General features: G+C 44.0%; 1 protein-coding gene across 24 annotated transcripts in view; it reads right to left on the bottom strand.

Moving 5' to 3' along the window:
* LOC116851554 (plasma membrane calcium-transporting ATPase 3) overlaps positions 1 to 22,902 on the bottom strand; it is a 119,301-nt gene that overhangs the window by 27,495 nt on the left and 68,904 nt on the right. For 11 of the 24 annotated variants that reach the window (XM_032831082.1, XM_032831077.1, XM_032831088.1 and 8 more), the window contains 2 exons: positions 22,642 to 22,774; positions 7,776 to 8,282 (listed from right to left, as the gene is read on the bottom strand). In XM_032831082.1, coding sequence (XP_032686973.1) covers positions 7,776 to 8,282; positions 22,642 to 22,774 — 640 coding nt within the window. Of the gene's footprint in view, positions 1 to 2,231; positions 8,283 to 8,570; positions 14,117 to 18,136; positions 18,206 to 22,170; positions 22,319 to 22,641; positions 22,775 to 22,902 lie in introns of those variants that run through there. The other 13 variants (XM_032831093.1, XM_032831090.1, XM_032831092.1 and 10 more) reach the window with 10 other exon arrangements.

Here is a 22,902-nt window from a genome sequence, read left to right as displayed (position 1 = left end):
GAGAAGTATATCGTGTACAAAAATAATGCTCTTACATCGATTCGGTTATTCCCGACTCGACAAAGTGTTCATCGGGATTATCAACAATTATTGTCACAATTGTCTCTAAGTTATCACAGATCAGATTCACGCCGGTGTCTTAATTCGATAAGCTACGTTTCCGGTTGCGCGTTGTGATTCTGAATTATTCCATATTTTACACACATACATATACAGTAATAGTGAGAATTTTAAAATATCCAAATATGCGAAAGAGAGAGCACGAGAGAGCACGAGAGAGAGAAAGAGAGATAGAAAGAGAGAGAGAGAACAAGAAAGATAGACAGAGATAGAAAGAGAAGAGATACAGAAAGAGATAGAGAGATTGGACGTAGAAAGTAACAGATCGCTGTCGATCAATCGAAAGATCAACGTAAATCGCTCGTCTGCGACGTACGGTATTGTTATATTCGTTTCGCATGTGTTATTAAAACGAGGATCATTGCGCTAATTGGGCTTTGCCCACAAAACCAACACAGATCACGTTTGATCCTACCTGGAACGACCTGGCCTAAAAGTAGTGTTATCGATATCAACGAAAGCGTCTCATTTTAGAGGCGCTCGGAAACTGGTCCGGATCCTTCTTGCCAATCCTAAACCTAAGTCGATCACTACACGAGTAGCGCTGTCAATTGGAGAGAAAAACACGTGTTGTGTCCGAAAGCAATATTTGAAAAGGACGGTTTTAAATAGGTTCGAAAATGGTCACAATAAGAGGGATCGAGCGCAACAGCGCGAGATATCGGAAAGGAGAGAGATGGAGTGTATTTCGATAGACGACATCCGGATCAAGAAAAAGAAGAGAGAAATAGAGAGAGAGAGATTGATTCAGCAACAAGCCAAGCGTGGAAAAGATTTAGTATCGTTTTATTAGACCAAGTCGATCATTGTGCAACTTTCTTTTTCATTGTGAATACGTAATTACTGAGTCGAGAGAGAAAGATATTCGTCGCACGCATGTCGCGGGACCCAGACGAACGATAAACAGGGGTCCAGTCTCCCCTTCCCCGCCCCCTCTACTTGGTACACATGTTCCATTCTTTTTCCCCCTTCTCCTCCATTAATAAACCACCTTCTCGCACCTAAAATCTCGTTTTCGTTTTCCTTTCCTCGATAATTTTAATCGATGACGCGCAGAAGAGATTGAAAGCGACTCGCGCGCGACCCGAGGCACAGTTCGATGCACCTCGCTTGCTTTTAGAGGCGGAGGGGGTGGTAAACGAGATACAAATCCTCGAGGGAGAAAAATAAAGAAGGACAGTGGAGCGAGGAGGAGAAGGGAAGAGGAAGAGAGGGAGCGAAGGAGAAGAGGAAAAATCCGAAGATATTCATCATGGTATCATCACCCCCTCCGCTGATTTTCTATCGGACTTGATATTTGATTAACGTGTCTTAAACTTTATTTTATATAATAACAATAATTAATAATATATATTACTAATTCATATATATATATATATATATATATATATATATATATAACCTATATATATATATATATAACCTATATATATATATATATATATATATATATATAACCTACGCGTATATCATTAAATCGATCGTCAACTATAAATAATATATATATATATATATATATATATATATATATGTAGATATATATATATGAATTATATATATATGTATATACATGTGTGTATATACATACATATACACATATGTATATACATATATATCTTTCTTTATATTTATATGTTAGGATTTCCTCTCTTCAATAACAGACTAATGATACGTTGATATTAAAAACCAGAATGTCTTCTCTCGTTTGCTACATCGCGATTCATTATGAATCCAGCTTATGCTGATGTAATTTCCAAACGCGCACGCCTTTGTCGCGCCGATCACACGCTCGCAACGCGCGAACGAAACGTGACGCCAATTGTGAGATTCAGGGATAAAATCGCACCAGCCGAAGGGAAGCCGATGTATCGAGGATCCGCGGGATCGCACCGAGGATAATCGGTGGATCGCGTACGAACACACATGGCGTGTCGCTTCATGAGACTTGTAAGGCCCGTATTACACTAGTCGCTGGTCAATTTGTCAAGTGTCCTCATTTCACGCGGGTTTCTATCGTAGCTTTTAATCAGTATTTAGTCTTAGTCTTTATACATGTATACGCACATACGGATAACTCAAAAGCATAAGAAAGGAGAGGAATGAAGCGCAAATAAAGGTAAAAAACAAATTTCAAAAAATATCTTCAGGAATTCTTGAAAACAGATAATAGAAATCTGCGAGATCTCTATCGAACAGATCATGTATGTAAGATTATGCTCCGATAACACGAAGTTACGCAGAGCGACAAATTATATACGAGAGGTAATACGGATCTTACACGGTAAGAGCGAATGGAATTCTAACTCGATGCTATTGAATTAACTGAAGAACGGTATGCATCCAGATTTGACTCGCTATCCACGACATAAGGGCCGCCTGTCGTCCCAACGAGAAATTCTTCCTCAGGCTTAGAAGAGTCACGAGATTTTCTGATCCTTCCCATGGCATCTTATGGTGTACATTTACAATCACTCTTGCCCCGCGTAAATGTGATATTTTTTATTTCAAGACGACTATATCTCTATGTAGCTATCTGTCTGTCCATCCATCCATCCATCTATCTATCTATCTATCTATCTATTAATCGAGAGAGAGAGAGAGAGAGAGAGAGAGAGAGAGAGAGAGAGAGAGAGAAAGAAAGAGAAAGAACTATTATCACGCGAAACATTACAGCGCGTTATTTTTACACTACGAAATATTTCCTGGGGTTCGGAAATATAATTAAAAACATACAACTTGAAATTCTACGAACGATTTATCTCTCACCTAACACTTTAATTAATCCAATCGTAATTGCTTGTACTTCACGGTGCATAGCTTCTTAATCTGTATGCGCGCACGAGAATGGTGAATAACACGGCGTCGCGATTTAATTTACATGCCATTTGCCGTTTACGGCGGCCCTTATGTCGCCCTTATATCGAGGCGACCGAAAGTCGCAACTCAAAGAAGACCTAACGACCTAACGAGTTTTCACAGCTCCTTCTGTGTCGTTAGTGGCTTCTTCTTCTCCTTTTTGTGTCTTTATTTGTTCACGTGTGTTAACGCTGGCAGTAGCAGACGCATTCGAAATCAACGATGTTTAGTCAAGAACGATATCTCGGTACGATACGTGGTTAAGTGACTATTAAAAAAAAAGAGAGAGAAAGATAGGAAGAAAGAAGATAATTTTCGGCAACCACGTTCCGTCTTCCGGCGATCGAACATTGTGTATCTCGTTGATCCTCGTACGAGAGGGGAGGGAAGATTAGGCACACCGTCGTAGTAATTGCATCGTTAAGTTATATACGCGGCGTCGTGACATAATCATATAATATATTATTAATTAATGATAATTGTGTCAAACACACAAAGTCAATAATTAATTCGATTCCGATGATCGTTCAGTGAGAGAATATTAGATCGATCGTTCCTCGAAGATTCCAAAATTATCGTTACTTTCATCACTGAGAAGCATTGCGCTATCGATACCTCAGTGTCACAATTACGAGTATTGTCCCTATGGAATGAAGGAGCGACCTGGATGCGGCGGGGAAAGCGCGCGAAAGAGAGACGGAGGAGAAGTAACGCGGAGAAAACGACGGAGAAAGATCAACAACATCGGAGATAACGAGATCCCGATGATTAAGTACATTTTTCGTCGTCGACAAATTCGCCTCTCGAAAGTATTCCGTCTTCTCGCGGGAAAATGGAACGTGGAGGGAAGCACCGGCAGAGATTAAAACCGATATAATCTCGACAAGTTGGATCACGGACACGCCACGGGAGAAAAGAGAGAAGAATGCAGCCCGGCGCGATTTCGTTGCGTTTTCATGTCGTCCGCATTATTTGATTGAATTTTAATCGAAGTAACCGATTTGCTGAGAAAACGCAGAGCGGTCACTCTCGCGTGCCTGTAGCGCGGAGATAGTCCGGACTCATCGAAGCAATACCGGTTTCGGTCTCCCCGGATACGCGAGTTCAGTACGCGCTGGCGATTCCACGGAATGCCAAAGACGATTTCTCGTGGTCGACGACTTCACGAGTTCGGTCGACGTGTGCTCGTTAGAAGGCGCATCCGGAACCCCTAGGTTCCTTCTTTCTTTTAAGTTACAAGGCTCATAAATAAATGGGAGCGACATAAAATTAAATAAAACTTACACTTAATATCGAGCGAGAGTACTTCTCTCGGTCTCTCCGTCCGTAATGACGTCATTGTCGCCGTCGTCGTCATTGTCATCGTCATCGTCGCGTGTTCGCCGCTCGATCGCTCGACGCTGTTGCTCGGTGGAGAACATAGAAGTAATCTAATCTGTCTAGCGCTACTCTTGTCCGCGCTCGTCATTAATTTCATTCCACGATGGAAGTGAACTCTAACAGAAGCTTCTCTTTTTTTTTTTCCTTTTGTGTTCTCATTTTTCGCTCCAGCGAAAGAGTGAGAATGGGATTTCTGTCGGACGCTTCCCAATGTCTCTGAGCCCCCGCAATTTCTCCCGAGCAGTCGTATGTGTCTGTATGTATGTTTGTGTGAGTGAGAGAAAGACAGAGAGAGAGAGAGAGAGAGAGAGAGAGAGAGAGTGAAGGAAAGGGAGAAACAGAGAGAGAATCTAGATGTATCGCCAGGGCCATATACAGATCCTCCCTCCGTGAGGAGTCATCCCTCTGCCGAGAGTCTCACAGGACTCGATTATTCAGACAGAGTTGGAGTAAGAAGCGACAAAAATGCAAATACAGTGAAAGAAAAGGAGGAGAGAAAAAAGGAGTGGGGAGTAGAAAGAAAAAAAAAAGAGGCAAGAGGACATCGAGATTTCTCACAAACTTAAGAACTCAAGTCAAAACGATAAAATACGAGGTAGAGGATTCATGAGTGGGGCCAGATTGATGCAACATTTCTTTCGATATCACATTCAAAGAGGTTTAGCTTTCCAACGGAAGCACATATCTTCTTCTCCGCGATTAATTTCCAATTGATAAACTTCCAAAGATTATCTCCACTGCGATAAATTAAAGGTTACCGATATACAAAACTGCCGGAAGTTAAATTATGGCGGATAAGACTTGATATAAGGTGTTTCACTAGCGGAGTCTCCAGAAAAGGATCCCGTGCTTTTAGCTTCGGGCTCGGCTTTCCAACTGAATGCGCGTCGAATTACGAGGCACGTAGAGACCTGACCCCGCGTCACGAGGAGTGACGGTGAAGTCGGGAGAGCAGAAGAGATCGAGGTGTGACGGTAAAGGTATAAGTACATTCAGCCCCCGAGAACGAGAACACCTCCCGACGTGTGGTGTGCGAGAAGACCGCGGTGCGGAGGTAGATCGTCGACTGCGCTCAAGCAGCGCCGAAACACGCGCGTCTTATTCCCCGCGGGAGACGACGGAAAGTAGTTTCGTCGTTGACGACACTCGTGAGGGGCAGTCCGCGACGATTATCAAAGATAGTCGCGCTCTGTCGAGGTAGATTAGTGGCATAGTGATGACGTCACTGTCGCCGTCATCGTCCTTGTGATCCTCGACGAGTCCCGTCCGCTTACAGTTACATCGCACGGTCAAACGAACAGACACATTTCACTTTCAGTCTCAGAGATAAGCGAGAGTGTGTATAAGTGTACTACTACCGACCATCGAATTGTCGAACGCTCGGGACTGAAGAGGGACCGAGCGATTTCGCGAAAGAAGAAATGATGCCTGGTGAAATGATTTCGTTGAAATCATTTCTTTCTTTTTTTTTTATCGCGATCGAATATCGACTCTTAGGAGAGTGTATCTGTAACCCTTTACTGGCTCCTAACCATTTCGCGTCCTTATCACTGTAAATACGATACAGTAGTTTCCCTAATCTTAAAAGAGAATATTGAGAAAAAAGCAGTTGGATCAACAAAACCGGCTGTCATTCGCCTACAATGAAATACATTGTATCTATTGAACAAATTGCGCGTTTAGTTCAACCACTTCTTATTTCTCAGTGTAGATATTAGATAGATAACATGCTTTTCAACCTATATGGTCTGTATTTAGTCTGCGAAGAATTATTGTTGATGAAGATCCCACTGGAGTGGACTGCTATTTTATCACCAATTATTGGTCGGTAAGTGTAAGTATATGGGTAAGTAGATAGGTATGCAAGGTAAATAAGTAAACGTTTGTACGGGAGGAGGTCAGTTATAAGCACTTAAGCGCTGTCTATGTTTCCTCAAGGACGAGTGAAGTACTATTTCCATTTTTTTCATGTCCAGCGCGCAATCTCCCAATACAATATTACCCACGCAATTTTAATGCCGAATTCTTCAATTATTTTTCTTCAGCCACATTTCTCGCTGACACTTGAAACCCCTCCAGACCCCTCAATTTCCCCAATTACTAAGTTACTTGAAACCAAGAACAAAAAATGTATGATCAAATTATTAGATAATAACGTCTTGCTGCCGGGAGTAATGTTAATTAGTTAATGCCAAACTAATGTTTAATTAACTACCTTCGTTTGTTTCACATTTTTCCTGTTTGTTTCACTTCCGTTTGTTTCACATTTTTCCTGTTTCCTCTTAACTCGTACACTGCGATTATATTGTCGTTAAAAAGAAAGAAGAAGAAAATCCAAGAAGTTCACGTGAATAACAGCGTGAGTTTCCGCTGTTTTAAAAGACGAAACAGTACTTTCATCCGATACAATCGAATATAAGGAAGAAGCGAGTAAAAAGCAGGACTCCTGTATGTATCTATATATGTATAATAATGTGACCCACGTAATGAGAACCCAGGCGACAAGATCGTTGACGCGACCACCCCCATATCTCTTCCACCCTCCCTCCCCCAAACCCAATCATATCACGAACATTATGCGTTAAGTACATCGTTGTCCTCGATTTTTCTTTTCTAGTAGCACACGGCTAGTGAATGTCCCGCCTTGTTCCCGCTGTGTAGGCGTATTCTGAATCAGCGCGCGTTTTGATATTTTGAGATCAAAACAGTTCCGCCGTCCCCGTTGAGCGAGTGATGAGATATTTCCGGCAAAGAGTTGGAAAAGCTGGCGGGGAACGGAACACAGAGGAAGAAAACGAGAGATCACGAGAAAGAGAGAGAGAGAGAGAGAGAGAGAAAGAGAGGATACAATCGAGGGGACAGAAAACTCAGTGACCGGAACGAGCAAAGTTGCGATAAGTACGTCCTCGCGAAAGAGTGGCGGAAAAAGACGATATATGGACGATAAATCTTAGAAGAGGGGGAGAGGGGACGAAATGCGAACGGGAGTGTACTGTCCGTATCGTCTACGTCGTCCATGTGGACGATTCCCTGTTCCTCGCTGACCGATCCTCGCGACGAAACACTCGCCGTCTCGTCACGGCGAAATCGGGCGAGACTAAATCTCGCGGAATGTACGAGGACAAGACCACAGAAGGGAGAATATATACAAATCCTTCTACATAGTAGAGGAAGAAGAGTGATGGATAAAAGTCACGAAGAAAAAAGAAGGATCGGGATGAGAGGGAAACATTGAACCAAAGAACAGACAGATTGATTCGAGACGAGAGAGAATAGCGTGACATGGAAAAAATGCGGGAAAGAATGACGATCAAAAACGACCAAAAAAAGAAACAGGAAGGAATGGAAGGAGATATGATGAGACGACACGCAGAAGAGATAGAAAAAGAAAGAGAGAGAGAGAAAGAAAGAGAATGTTCTTAGATGCTGGTCTCGTGCACGAGCTTAGTCAGCTCCGGTAGCACCAAATTGTTGGAACTCAGAAGCAGGGAATTCCCGGTGTTGTCTCTATTACTGCTCATCTGCGCCGTATGGTTGGGGCTCAGGGGCTGATTGAGGGCGTTACTGGAGGGGAATCTATTGTCGGTAGTGGTGTTGATGGTGTAATGATGATTGTACGCGTTGGCCGGTCCAGTCACGCTCAGCAACAACGGCGAGGCGGGGCTGTTGAGGGACTGCATCCTGGATCCTTTGTAGTTTGTCTCGTAATCCTGATTCGGCTCGGCACTCCTATTGCAGGAGGACCTGTTGGCGGCGTTCTGCGCGGTGTTTGTCGGGTCTTCGTCAATGTATGTGAAGTCAGAGAGTGGTCGGGGCCCGGTGTGGCTGCGTGAACTGCGCATACTGTGTAAGCTGTGTAAACTATGGACAGAGCGACGCTCCTCCAGATCTTCCAGAGTCGACTTGAACGCTCTGATTACTCGAAGCTGCAAAAACAGGGAAGGACGTTCTATCAGGAAGCGAGGAGGCAAGCCAGCAACACACAAGCACGCTATATTTTCGTTTCGTTTCTTTTCGTTCGCGCAGAAGAAGTGTGCGTCATACCGTGTGTTTGTGTTTCCCTTTTCGCTATCGTCGCCGTACATTCTGTCTGGTTTCGTTCCTACTCTCGTGTGTTCCCTGTATATGTATCAGCATACACTGGTCCTGTCGTTGTTCTCGTGGCTGTTGTCATGTTTAGTGGTTGCAGACGCGTTTTTTTTTTTGTTATTTTACGTGTATCTATTCTATAGTTTTCTCTTTTTTTTTTGTTTCCGTTTGTATCGCGAATGTTCTCTTCCTACATATTCGTTTCCTCGATCGTAGTCGACTTGGTTGCATTTCACCCGAATTCGTGAGCTAACCAGGACTGACCGAATGTGAATCAGGTTGCACGGAGGAGGCACATCAAACGTACTGAATTGCGTGTGGATTTCCTCGCGACCTCGCTGAGAGCAAACTAGAATTTACGTACGTAAACCGGCAGCGCATGCGCAATCTACTTTACTTACGCGTACCTACCTACACACGGCGATTGGGACTCGTGATCATCGAGGGGCGAAGGGGCAAGGGGAACCAACGACCGAATGCATAGGACGCGAGCGTCCTCGTGAAGGAGAGCCATCCCTTCATCACTGGGGACAAAGGTGTTAAGGATGCTAACGAACATCACCGACATTTGCAATCTACTTGCTTGGCTGGAGCATCTATCAGTCAACATGGACGATTAACGCGGGGATATAGTAACGGCAAACGGGACGGGAGGACGAATCGGAAGGAGCTTGAATTTGAGATGTTCCTCGTGGAGTTATACTTCCGCCAGCTTTCGCTTACTTACCACCGGATGTCCGTAACAACGTCAATTAACGTCAACAGTGGTTCGGTAGTAGTCGGTTCTAGAAAAGGACGACTGATCGCATCGACCGTGATTAGCTCACGTTGGAGTCAACCTTGGGAGTGGAACGAAACACGATCGTCGGGAACTCTCTCGCGCGTATTACGACGCTCTCTTTCGATGGCGAGTTCTCATATTTTCGAACCATTTGCCGTTACTCTATTACTTGATCGAAAGAACACGCCACGTTCCCGCGACTAACTGAAACGTGCGACCTGGCACGGCTCGAACACGTCTTCCCGCCTGCCTCGTCGAAGCCTGCATCGAGTTGCGCTACATCTTGGACGATTCCGAGATGCTCCTCACCGATCGGCACGTACCTACATCGGGCTGGCCGTACAATTGTCGTAATGTACTTCGTAACGTTATTAAAAACTGGGGTACACGTTTCACGAGAGCTACGAGGGTCGAATCGACGACTACCCCCTCACTAGCGAGTTGGTGCGAAAAGACGAGCGGGGGACTTGCGGCCGGGCAGGAAGCCATCGCGCCAAATGGGCTTGCAACAGTTACCCAATTAGGAATGGTCCGCAACAGTCCTGAATTGTTCGCGGGCGAGTCTGCCGAAGCATTCGCACGCTTGTAACCGCTCCCTACGGCTCGGAGAGTCAACAGGGTGTTGGGGGTAGACAGAGAAGTTCAGACAGAGACAGATATAGTGTGATATTGCAATTCGTGTACGAGTAGTAGTAGTAGAAGTAACAGTAGTAATAATAGTTGTAGTAATAGTGATGAAGTGGTGGTAGTAAGTAGTAGTAGTAGTGGTAGTAGTAATAGTCAAAAATAGTAGTTAGTAGTATAGTGATGGTGGTAGTAGTAATATTAGTAAAACAGTAGTAGTAGTAGTAAGTAAAGCGAAGGAGCACTAACAGAGACAAGGTGATGCACGTTCATGACAGCGAGAGACGGGATGAATTATTTCTCCCGAATATAGCATAGTCTCTTCGGGTCGCGGTGTATTTCGCGTATGTAACGAGTTCGATTTCGCTGTGCGTGTGTTCTAAACACCGTATAAAGCCGGGTCTGCAACAGGTGTAGTAAGCCTATAGCCTTTTGCTTCAAGGCTGTAATTTTTGACAAAAAACGTTTTCCGCGGTGCCCTAATAGCTGGAATAGCTGGGTAGCTCGCTTAAAGCTTAGGGATTACGACTTCAGACAGCAGTGGGAAACTGCTTTTAGCCAAAAATTATGTCAGTTTTGGCAAAAGGCTAAAGGCTTACCATACCTATTGTAGATCCGGCCTGAGGCCTTGTACTATCTCTACGCAAGTTTCAGATGCTGTAGTCAGACATGTTCTATCACTAAATAGATGCACTTCCATTCGGAGAGTCTATTCGGAGCAAGTAAAATGGTCTCTCTCGTAACCTTTGTGAGAGTGTTTAAGATCTTGATTTGTTTAATCTTGTTTCTGTTTGTGGAGAGAGAATATTGCGGTCAAAGCCAGATCAGACGCGGAATGTTCTCTCTTGATAACTCGAGAAGAGAACGCGCAAGAGATGCACGCGTTTAGGTTTTCCTTTGCGTTCCCTTCTGATTGATAATCAGGAGGAATCTGTAATTTCGTCAAACAGATTCTTCACGACTCTTGCATTCTTCGAAAATGATAATAAATAATTGTTTCTCAACCGCGTACGCGCGCGAGCTTCGATCTGGCAGTGTCTTTCCCGACGTCAGACGCGAGGGAAGCTTCTCCTTTCGAGAGTCTTCATGATCGCAATCGGTCTCTTTCTTTCGGTGGAAGATAATGCATGCCGACAATCGCGCGACGATTGCTCGACCGACGAGACCCTTTCTTTTTCACAATAACACAGACCACATGGTGTAACGTGTTAAATCCTCTAATTGGCACTCGATATACGAAACACGAGGCGGTGTTAGATTTCGGGCAAACAGAAAATCAAATCGATGCACAAATTCGCCAACCGTGCACACGCACACACTCGCACGCTAACAAACAGGGGAGAGGAGATACTCAAACTGGATTCATGACAGTATGATACCTTTCCGTGACTAAAAAATCTCTAAAGGAGAGCAGAAAAAGTACTCTCCCATTTTTCGCGGAGGATCTCCTGCGACTTTGTTGGCGATCTAATATTCCTCAAATTATTTCTCAAAAGCAAATTGTGTTTACTACGGCTCGTTGTAGCATGATGTATAACGACCGACAGAGTCACGGAAGGGTAATTTGTCATCGGCGTCCGTTCGCCGACTCCGTCGTTCGCGAGAGGCTTCGGACGACCGACCGAGAGAGTGTTGAGAGCTTTACTGGATCGAGAGAGGCCGAGAATCAATCAACATCTTGAATTCTGAGACACGCGTTGAATTACCGGAAGCTACCTGCGTTTCTTATCGAACGTGAAAAGGAAATTCTGGATTTGCGATTGGTCGTTTTAGGTTTGTTTCTCCGCACGCGACAAACAATTCCGAAACTGAGCGTTGAATATTAATTGGCCGATGATGAATACGCTTAAACCGTGCAAACCATAATTGATCTCGACTCATCGAGTCGAATTACGCGAGTTGAAATTTCTCTCTTCCCGCATAACCTCTGATAAGAAGAATATCCATTATCATTAATTAACGGGAAAAAATTTTTCCGTCAAGACAATTAGACAATTTATCAGAAAAAACAAATTTAGATAGTGTAAAGTATATTACATTAGAAAAGATAACTTAATTTGAAATGTATTATGAGATACGTTGAAGATACCTCTTATCTCGCATTCAAAAAAATGTTTTGCTAGTCTAGGTGGGATTCTACTCTCTTAAAGTGAATCAGTAAAACATTATTGAAAGCAATGAATACTAATTTGCAGTTATAAGTATAGCACTGAAACTGTCCAGTGCTATAATTATAACTGATATCAGCGACTAATCACTGATTCACTTTAAGTGTCACAGTTGAAATATATCGTTGTTTTTTGTATCTACTAGAAAATTGTCTATATTGTACGTAAAATTTACAGCAGTAGCATTTTAGCAATATCTGCAAACAAATGGATGTAAGAACGTATAACGTTCGTTTGTCTCTCGCCGCTGTACCTTTTTGTCACAGTCAATTTCTGAGAAACTTTCTTGCTAAATGTCAAAATTAATTCAGACAGAAATTCTGTCTCTCATCCATATTGATCAAATACAAAATATATCGCAGTTTGCTAGTTTGTTAATCATTTATCCATCTTAGTTAATTTCTCGCGTCTAGATAATTTCCGGCAAAATTGCAAGACTGCTTTTGAGTGCGAGAGGGCGTCTTTTGGTAGGTTTTGAAGAGGATTGAGCGATTTTGATTTTATATAATCTCGCGTTGATGAGAATATCAATGGTTTAGCGCGATTTATGCATGAATAAACGAACGGGCAGACAGACGCTCGCCAACGATCACCTGGCGAGTTTTGTTTACCATACCAAATAAAAAATAAGGAAGAAAGAAAACAAAAGGTGCTTAAGTTAATCAAAGGATATATACCGTGGCAGAATCTATCACGGAAACGGTATTGCCGGCGCGCATACGCGACGCGTGGACTAGTTATGTGTGCAGATTAAAACATCACGCGAGCTGTAACTACGTATTCTCTGCGGTTACCAAAACAAGCAAAAAGCCTGACATGAAAATTAAAGTACCAAACAAATATAAAAGAAAAGTATAAAACGAACAACAGTACGTAGACGGTAAAGAAAGGAAACATATTCGCGTCTCTTGAGATATTATGAGATTTTGAGGGATTCGACACGACATTTTCTCTACGCAAGAGAGCAGAATCCAAACGGGTGTTACGGAAAACAAACTGAAGAAAAGAGTTGAACGTTCAATTATTTCCTACGTGACAGACGGACGGACGGACGCATGGGAGTGCTCGCTAAATTATCACGTACGAGCGACACGCCGAGATGAACCGCGGATACTAAAGTTCACGACACGAGGGCCAGACGGGATGAAGGGGAGAGGACGGGGGCCTGGGGGTAGGTGAACGGAAATACACAGCACACTCATCAGACACTATACTACTGAGAAAAAAAATTAAGCGCGGGTGGGCCGGTGGATCTCCGGGTACTGTCGTGGTCCCCGAGAAACGACGGGGGGCCCACCGACCGCCCCACACCCCGCTACAAAAAAAAAACGACATTAGTGTGACGTAACATCCGTTCATGTCTATATATCCGTGCATCGAATCGAATCGTCGCCGTCGTGACATCGCGGACCGGGAAAACGCGCGACGACCTCTCGATAGCGAGAGTGTCATGTCGTCGGCGTCCTTCTAATAATAATAATAATAATAATCATCATCATCATCGTCATAATCATCATCGCAATCATTCTAATCATCATCATTGTCGGGGTCTTCATCCGTTACTATTCGGATGGTCTCTGGATGACAGTCTAGCGATTCGGAGATGTGATCGAGAGATTCGAGTTCCGGTGGCAAGAAAAAAAACAGTGGCACGCGAAAAAGTGCTCTTGTCCTCTCGTCGTCGATTGCACGCGCGACTCGAGACGCAGAGCTCCCTTTCGCGCGCGTTCGTGCCACCGGGAACCTGAACTGTAAACCAAGTTGTACCATCCTCGATCCAGAAAGAGAGGAAGAGAAAGAGAGAGAAAGAGAGACAGTGGGGGATTGAGGGGGAGAGAAAGAGATCAAGACGGCGAGATGTTCCATCGTGCACGCACACGTGTTACGTACGTCGACGATCCGTCGTGTATGACGATATATAAGGTATACATATGCGTACACGCGTATCTGGCGGGTTTTGATGATTATACAACGTATTATATATGTACGGCAGGCGATCTACATGAGCTACGTACTTGTTTGTACTCCGACAGGATAAGTGGCGGCGGGCAAAACTGCCGCCCCGTTATACCTCAGTCTCTCGAATGGGTTCCGCTGGCTAACAAATCACAAATCACAACCATCAGTCTCGTTCTCGCACCTCACCATTCGCTAATAAAGTACTACTTTCTTTCCTATGTTCTTTTCGAGCGTGCGCGTAATCGGCGTCTTTCCTCCCGCGAGTCGCATCGGCGTTTGCTAACAATGACTCTCTCTACGCGTTTCCTCCGTTTCGTCTCTTCTGGTGTACACGTGTATGCGTATGTGTATATGTGTGTACGTGAGTGTATGCGTACGTGTGAGTGTGTTTTCTTTTCCTCTTCTGACACCTACGCTCGCGTGTGTATCGCACGCGTGTCGAAAAATGGGTTTGCGTGCAGACCTCTTCTTTTTCTTTTGCCGCTTTTCGCGCTGCAATCTTCTAGTATAGAGAGATAGAAGTAAGTGGACGGACACGTAGGCTGATAGATAGTTAGAAAAATAGAGAGAGAGAAAGGGAGAGAGAGCAAGAGATATAGAGAGCGCAAACGATTGTCTCTCTCGGAACAAAGTTTTGCAGGAAGTCGAAGGACGAAAACCAGACACGACTGAAGCGGTGGAACACGGTAAAGTGCACGTCCGTTATGATCCGAGTGTCGCATTGAATGAAACGAGACTGTCGAGTGTTATTCACCCGGCTGGAGATGTGCCGGCTCGCAAAGTGGAAAAGAACCGTCACTGGTCAGACATAGTATCTGACTGAACGACACGGCGGAAACTTACTAAGGATTTAATTAGAGAGGATTTAATTACTTAACTTACTTAAGACCAAATTGGAGAAGATATACCGTGAAGTTTATCGCATAATTCTCTCTATATTCTCTACCTTACATAAAGACGAGAACATTAGTAAAATGTCGTTCAATTTCAGGAGTTGGACTTTCGACTGTTCAGACACTTCCGCGGTGGTTCTGCGAGGCCTAATGCGTCTTTACCAAGTGACTTTATCGAGCGACACTCTTATCCAGAAAAGACGAGACACTACAGATGGAAATTCGTATTTGCCACCGGCTTCAGTCGCCCGAACGAGCGCGAATTGAAAGTCAATTGGGACCGGTTACAATGAGAGAATAAAGATATCTAAAAATTGAAAAGATATTTATTCGGCGAGCACTAACAACATATTCACTTAAATCTATATTCTTTCGTTTAGATAGGAAAACAATCGCTCTTATGAAAAGCTTTTAAGAAAATGTATACTTCTCTCACTTGAAAAAATATTTTACATTATTACAAGTAAATATGTTGTTATCATCCCCACCGGATAATTATTCTTTATTTCTTCGACATCTTTTTCTCTCAGTGCGAGACGCTTGAAATTTGGAGAGATACAGATGCGAACGTGCGTTGTCGCTACAATTGGTATCATAGTGTGTGTCTTTCATTGGTGTCAGTAGTCGATACGCGTTCTCGTAATACGAGTGGCGCGTAACGAAAGTCGGTGTACACGCGAGGAAATTACGAGACTCAAAACTCGGACGATCAAAAGGTCAGACTTTTTCAGAGAAAGATAGAGAGAGAGAGAGAGAGAGAGAGAAAGAGAGAGATAGAGTAGAGAGACGGTCGGCGGAAAACGCGATCGAGCGCGTTCCCGCCTCAAGCGAACGTAGAAAGAAATCCGTCGAAATTTCGCTTCGTTGGCCGAGCTTCGTCGACCGCCCAGGACATATTTTCGCATTGATACACAACACGCACAATGCAATATATATGAATATACATATACATAAACACTGTGCACGTTAAACGCACAATAATAAAAAACATGTCATACGCGCGCACATCGATATACAAATGTATATTGGTATAATGTTAACATCGGTACATCACGTGTTAATTAATCGTCACAACAATGCTTCACACAGCCGAAGTAACCAGAACACGGATAAAACAAAGTGAGATGTAATTAGGCAGAAGAGAAGTGTACACGGTACGAGTAATTAGGGCAGAGGAAGAGGGGCCGGCCGACCTGGAAGTCGTACGCCGGAAATTAAAAACGATGCTCACACTAGAAAGCGAAACACAGATGTCAGAAAGGAGGAGGAATAAAAGAAAAATAGAGAAACGAAAAGAAAGAACACTTGTCGAGTGTTAGCAGGCCGTTCCTTCGAACGTTAGTTAACGTTAACTGGGATTCGATCGATTCTCCGTCCCTAGAGACAACGCCGGGACCAGAGCTAGAGGTGAGAGTCCAGAGCCTAGAACTGCGACTAGACATATCGTAACATCGGGAATCACTGGAACCTCAGTCAACCTTAACTAAGACCTCTGAGAACAGCGTATCCATCAAGGAACAGGGAGCACACATCGCAGTAGCGTCGTTATTACACCTCCGATCGTCACTTGGAGAAGCTTCGAGGAGCTCGCTCGTTTCGACGGACGAATTTGACGAGCGTCTCCGCGACAAACGCACACATACACGTACATGCAAAACACGTTAGAGGTAAGTGAGGAGGAAAAAAGTCGAGGGGTCAGAGGAGAAACGAAATAGAGAGAGAGGTGTAACAAAACGGAAAGTCCAGAGAGTGAGAGAGAAGAGGGGGAGTTCACACGCACACACCACACACACGCGCACACACACGAAAAGAAAGACGCGACGTGAAGACAATCGAGAAGCGTATGACGGCAGCCAAAACGGTCGTAATCGTAATAGTCCATCGAACAGAAGAGCGTTAAAGCCATCGTCAATGTCTCTCGGGCTGCGAGTACGCAACGATTAGCGTCAGGTTCAACTGTCGGTTGCTGCGGTAGCGTGTACCGTACACACGTTCCATTAACGCCTCGCTGACGGAGACAGAGGACGAAGGAAATTGTGTGATAATGAATGACGAGGGAGAAGCGATACGATCGTACTCCGCGATAGAATCGCGGAGAGGCGCAATGATATAGAAAATAAAACAAAAATGACAGGAGCGATATACAACTGCCGCAGTGATAATAATCATTGGCAAAGGCTGCGTCTCAACATATGGCGAAACAAATTGCTCCACGCCGATATATATATTGGCTGGCATTTCCTCTTTGTGGAGGACAGTTTAGAATTAACCACAAATGCGGCTGTGTCGCATGTAATATAAAATAATAAGCAGTCGGCCGAAAAATATTAATCGAGATTCGCGCTCCGCAAGCAATCACTATTAAACAAAATGCAGACACTGTGAGAAGTGTGTAAAGAGACAGATAAGTAGTAGTAATAGCAACAGCAGTAGTAGTAGTAGTAGTAGTAGTAGTAGTAGTAGTAATAGTAGTAGTAGTAGTAGTAGTAGTAGTAGTAGTAGTAATGTAGTAGTAGTAGTAGTAGTAGCAGTAGTAGTAGTAGTAGTAAAAGAAATAGTAGTAGTAAAAGAAGTAGTCGTCGTTGTCGTAGGGATGTCGTAGTCGTAGAAGTAGGAGTAGCAGAAATCAGAGCTCGTTTACAATATGCGGAATAAGCTGAGATTAAGTCAGAGTAAGAGATAAAAAAAATTCATTTCGCTTATCTCTTACACCGGAAGTATCCCTTTTGTAAGACGCAACCTTTGTGCGTAAGCGAAATTAGTTAGTTTTATTTCCTACTCAAACTTACGCCAAACTTACTTCGTATATTGTCTTTATAGTACAGTAGTAATACTGTATTGGTATAGTGCAGTATTAGTAGCAGTACTGTATTAATAGTAGTACGAGTGAAGAAGAAAAAGAGGCATGGTTAGAGAGTAAGTGAATGTGTGAGAAAGACAGTGAGAAAGACAGAGTGAGAAAGAGAGAGAGAGAGAGAGAGAGAGAGAGAGAGAAAGATATAGAGAGAAAGAGAGACAACACAAAAGGCAAACCGAGTCTGCTAGCAGGAAATTATAGTACAGAATACATATCGATCAAGTGTCGCAAATAAAATCAACACGTCAAATAAGAAAAAACGGGAAACAATGAGAATATGTATATATATAGATATATATATATATATATATGTATATATATAGATAAATAGAGAGAAACGGTTAATCAGATTATTTATAAGATGGTCAAACAATCATCAAACTTGCGGAGAATGGACTTGCGGACTAACCATGTAGTAATCCTGAGAAGGGGATCTGCCTGTCACAGATACATTCTGCACCAGAGTTCTATTGCTCGTCTGAAAGTAGGTGACACATTCTAGTTTTACTTCATTAGCCTATGAGTGAGAGATTCGTTGATCGTTTTTCGTTTTTCTTTTCTAATGTAATATCTTTCTTTCAGTTTCTCTTAATTGTCTGTTCGACTGTTCAATTCGTTTCGCGTAAACGTGTGCTTCTTCGTGTGATTGAACACTTATCGACCGTTGACTGTGCGAGACAGACAAAATACGAACAGAGAGAAAAAAAGGGGAGAGAATACAGAGACACAGTAACAGAGTAAAGTGAATTATATAGAGTATAGAACAATTGGTAGAGAGACTGAGATAGAGACATACACACGCACACACACAAAGAGATAGTGAGAGAGAGAGAGAGAGATAGAGAGAGAGAGAGAGAGAGAGAGAGAGAGAGAGAGAAAGAGAATGAGAGTGAGAGAAAGAGAGAGAGAAAAAAAAGAGATAAAAAGTGAAATAGAGAGGAAACAAGTGTCATCGCGAATAGTTCGTTTGAACTTGAATTCGTAATGTAATGCAACTCGTGTATCCGTGCGAAGTATCATCGTGTACCTGTTGTAACAGTTGCAACAGGCCAACGATGTCGTTCTCCTTGTCGCACTATAGCACAAGTTGCCGTGATAAACGCATTTATTTGGTATGATTAAATAATTGGCTGCGCAATCATCGTATAGCGTGTCTTGGGGTGTCTGGGGATTCTTCCGCAAGATACGAGTTGTGATCGAGTATCTTAATGAAACGCGATCGACGATCAATACGGAAGCTTTGGGTTTTTCCTGCTTAAAGCTCACTCGATCTGAGTGCGGAGATGAATAAAAGGATGAAAAAACATACGCGTCGAGAACGTCCTTCCGAAACTTGCCGCGACCAAGGACGATCGTCTCGCGAGGGTAGAATTCGGCGCCCCGAAGAAACGACCAAAACAACGACAATGTCGTCATCTTGAAATGCCGCGGTGATTACCACGTTAGATAATACATGAGAACATCGGTGAGAGCCTTGAACGTGAACGACATATATGCATCGTGCATTTCCAATTCGTACAGTTTTGTCCGATGACGTCAACTCGCGCATCTGTAGTGCGACGGAATCGCGGTAACCCGGAGGATGACGTTATTGACGTTCCCTCTTTTTTCCCCCTTTCAGTCAACTGAGACCAAAGCAGTCACGTTCAGCTCGCTCGAGGCCGGAAAATAGATATTACCTTTGCCCAACGATTAGACAGACCTACGATTAGACAGACATCGATATTCTGTTGCATTAAAATTAATCTTTCGGCTACCACGACAAAGTCAGAGGCACTTGTACGAATTAAAGAGTCCGTGGCGTTCGCGATCTGTGCAGCTTACTTTTTCCATCGGAAACAATTGATACAGCTTGCATGTTCCTCCAGCGTTAAGAATAATTTTTCGGAATTCTCGAGCAAGTGATTGAAATCGCGCCAGACTCTCTAATGCTTCGGTTGCACACATCCGAATACGCGAGTAGGACGCGCCAAATTCGCAATTATCATCGCGCAATTGGTCGCATAAGCGCGAATTGAATATTTACAATGGTCGCGGCGACGACAACCGCAGAATCGGGCAATGCGACGAAAACGCGTTTCGTTGAGAACGCGTGTGTTCGACACTGTCTACTTTAGTCGCGACCGTAGAGTTTCCCGCTTCAACTGAAATCGATAGGAACGGCAGCTAAGGCCGCTATAAGAACAATAGCGAATGACAAGATGAATCTTTTACGCGTCGGTCTTACGCCCTGCGCAACAATGAAAGTTCGTTTCGCCGGCTAATTACAAGTTCTATAAGAAGCGAATTTAGATACGACTATGTACAAGGACTGCTTACGCGGGTTATCGCGGCGTTACGCGTTACGTAAAAGGCGCCTGTTTAACAGTGAGAAGCGAGGCGAAGTCGTCGCGGAGTGTGTAAAGACGTCCGCGAGAAGATAGCTGCGAGCGAAGAGAAACACACCGCGTTGTATCGACTCGATTTAACAGCCAGCTTAACGTCACCGCTCGTACGTGCGCGGAACGCTACTTCACGGGCAGTAGCTTTGAGATCAGTTTGCAAAATAAACGTCTCCTTTGGAGGGAATAATGTCCAATGCCCGTTGACCGGCGAAGCATAAACGGCGAGTACGCGGGAGTGAGTTTGGAGAAGAGGGTCAGACACGGGGGATTCCGGTGAATATCCTGAAAGGACGCACGGGGATGAAAGCGCCTGACGTATAATCACGAGGACCAGGTGCACAGCGAGTGGATCGAGTGTGAGGTCGGGGAGAAAAAGACAAACGGAGATCTGGAGAGACAGATAGAAAATAGTGATAGAGATAGATAGAGATAAAGAGAGAAAGGGAGAGAGAGAGAGAGAGAGAAAAAGAGAGATGTAAGAGAACGAAAGAGAGATTGGCCGAGGACTGCGTGGACCACTGCTAAGTTGGTTCTGGTGGAGAACTATGTGGATGCAAGCGCTGTACGGGGGGAGAGATGAAAATATATATGTATAAATATATAAATAAATGTATTTATATATACGCGCACTACGTGCTCAAGTCGAAAAATTTGTCGATGAAGGAAGTAGCCGGGGAAACTCGACTCAATCGAACACCCGTGGCAGTGGCGGTGGTGGTGGTGGTGGTGATGATGATAGTGGTAGTTGTGATGGTAGTTCTTGGTCTCCCTACGCATTGGTCACGACACTCGCGATCTTCTTTGAGAGACGGGGAAGAGAAAGGGCGGAAGTATCGCCAGGGGAGAGTTGGGGCAAGATGAACGTTTTACTGTCCGACTCGCACGAAAGTTCTATCGCGGTCAGGTGGGTCGCGGAATAATTCTGAACCCGCAATGTCCACAGATTTGCACTCTCTTACAACCTACGTACTGCATCCGTACGAAGCTGCATCGTACTATCCGTAGGAATATAGATCTCGTGAAAATCGAACGTCTCGTGAAAATCCCACGATAAGAAACGCACCTGATCCCAACTCGTCCCTCGTGTCTCCCCCGCGTCTACGGCATTCGCGTATAGAGCTGGGGGCAAGGGGGTGGTACGGGCGGAGAGCAAGCAATAATCCGTGCGTATACTACGACAAATCTCCGTGTGTGTGTATGTCACACGTGTGTGTGTGTCAACCAGTGCGTCGTTCTCGACGAAGAGTCGTGCGTGCGCGCGAGCGATCAGTGACGCTGGTCGTCGTGCGAGTCTCGAGTGATCGCATCGCGATTCACCGTTCTCGTCTGTCGTTTCACTTCGTTTCTTTTCTGTTTTTATTAATTTGTTCATTTCCTTTTTTTTTCTATTTACTTCCGTCCTGTCGCTTTTTATATCGCAGCCCGATTTTCCCTACCGATTTTTTCCCTACCTGACAGATTGGATCTAGCTTCTTACTGGCGAAGACTTACACGGACTGTGAGTTTGCCTGTCTATATATACGTCTATATACACATTATGCACACATGTGTGCATGTGGCAACACTGTATGCGCATGTGGTGCAATAATCTTTTAGCAGAGACACGCGTCAAGTGTCGAGTCTCTGAAAGAAAATGAGAGAGAAAGAGAGAAAGTAACGAGCGATTTTCGTGTCTCGCGAGGATTTTCGTGGCTCTCCGCTCCTCCTTCAGCGATCGTTCTCTACGCGCACCGGATGTGCTCTTACGAGCTAGACCCCGCTGGATTTGACTCTTCGGTTCTGCTACGTTAGAGCGATCGATCGAGCATGTTTGATCGCTGTTAGGCACTCGCTGTCGCACGATTATTTATTGCACTTCAGTAAAGTCGGCACGGTCGCACTCGAAAAACGCGCGCGCGCGTGCGGCTCTCTACGCGGTAATAACGGTGGAACTCAAATGAAAATGCAAACCAAGGTAACGTCGAAAAACATAAACAGCTCGTTGTTGTTGTTGTCGTCATAATCGTCATAGTTGTCGTCGTAGTTAGAGTAGTAATAGTAGTATTAATAGTAGTAATAGTAGCGGTAATAGTAATATATATAGTAGTAATAGTAACAGTGGATTTTTGGGTTAATTATAACTTTTGTACGGTGGTGGTGATACGTAATAAAGTTGTGGGCGTGCGCATACGTTCGACGTGGATGAACGTCGAGTGGTCGCGCGCGTCCTGTTAAAAATGAAAAAATAAAAGAAAGAAAAAGAGAGAAATAGAGATAGATAGATGAGAGAGAGAGAAAGAGAGAGTCCTAAAAGTTTAAGTTATAAATAAAGTGTGGTCTCGCTCCGAACCCGCTGGATCGGTGGCGGTGGATATTTTTTTTTCTGTTCGTGAGAGAGAGGACTAGAGAATATTGATTTTGAGTGATGAGACATGAGAGAATGAGAGAAAGATAGAGATAGAGATAGGTAAAGAGAGTGAGAAAGAGAGATTGAGAGAGAGTAGAGAGGAGAGAGAGAGAAAGAGAAAGAGAGAGAGATAGGGATAGTTACCTGTGTTTGTAGCCGTGTAAGACCACGGATCCATAGAATTTGTCCTGCGCGCGGCTTTTTATCCGAGTCAGGGTCGAATTTCTCGTCTCCTAGATTCATCGCGCCGATATCATCTGGCTGGCCGCGGCCCCATCTGTTTTTGAAAAAAACATGAAACCATTTCTTCATCACTCGGATTCTCCTGTTAACTGAGGGAAAAGAATGGTGTGGTATTTGTAGTTTGTCTTTCTTTTTTGTTTTTTTTTTTTTTTTTTTTTTTTT

The sequence above is a fragment of the Odontomachus brunneus genome, unplaced genomic scaffold, assembly GCF_010583005.1.
Source record: "Odontomachus brunneus isolate Ranch 3 - 2012 unplaced genomic scaffold, Obru_v1 Obru_scaffold_177, whole genome shotgun sequence".
NCBI lineage: Eukaryota > Metazoa > Arthropoda > Insecta > Hymenoptera > Formicidae > Odontomachus > Odontomachus brunneus.
The sequence above is the reverse complement of the archived record's forward strand: the minus strand, read 5'-3'. Positions and strand labels throughout refer to the sequence as shown.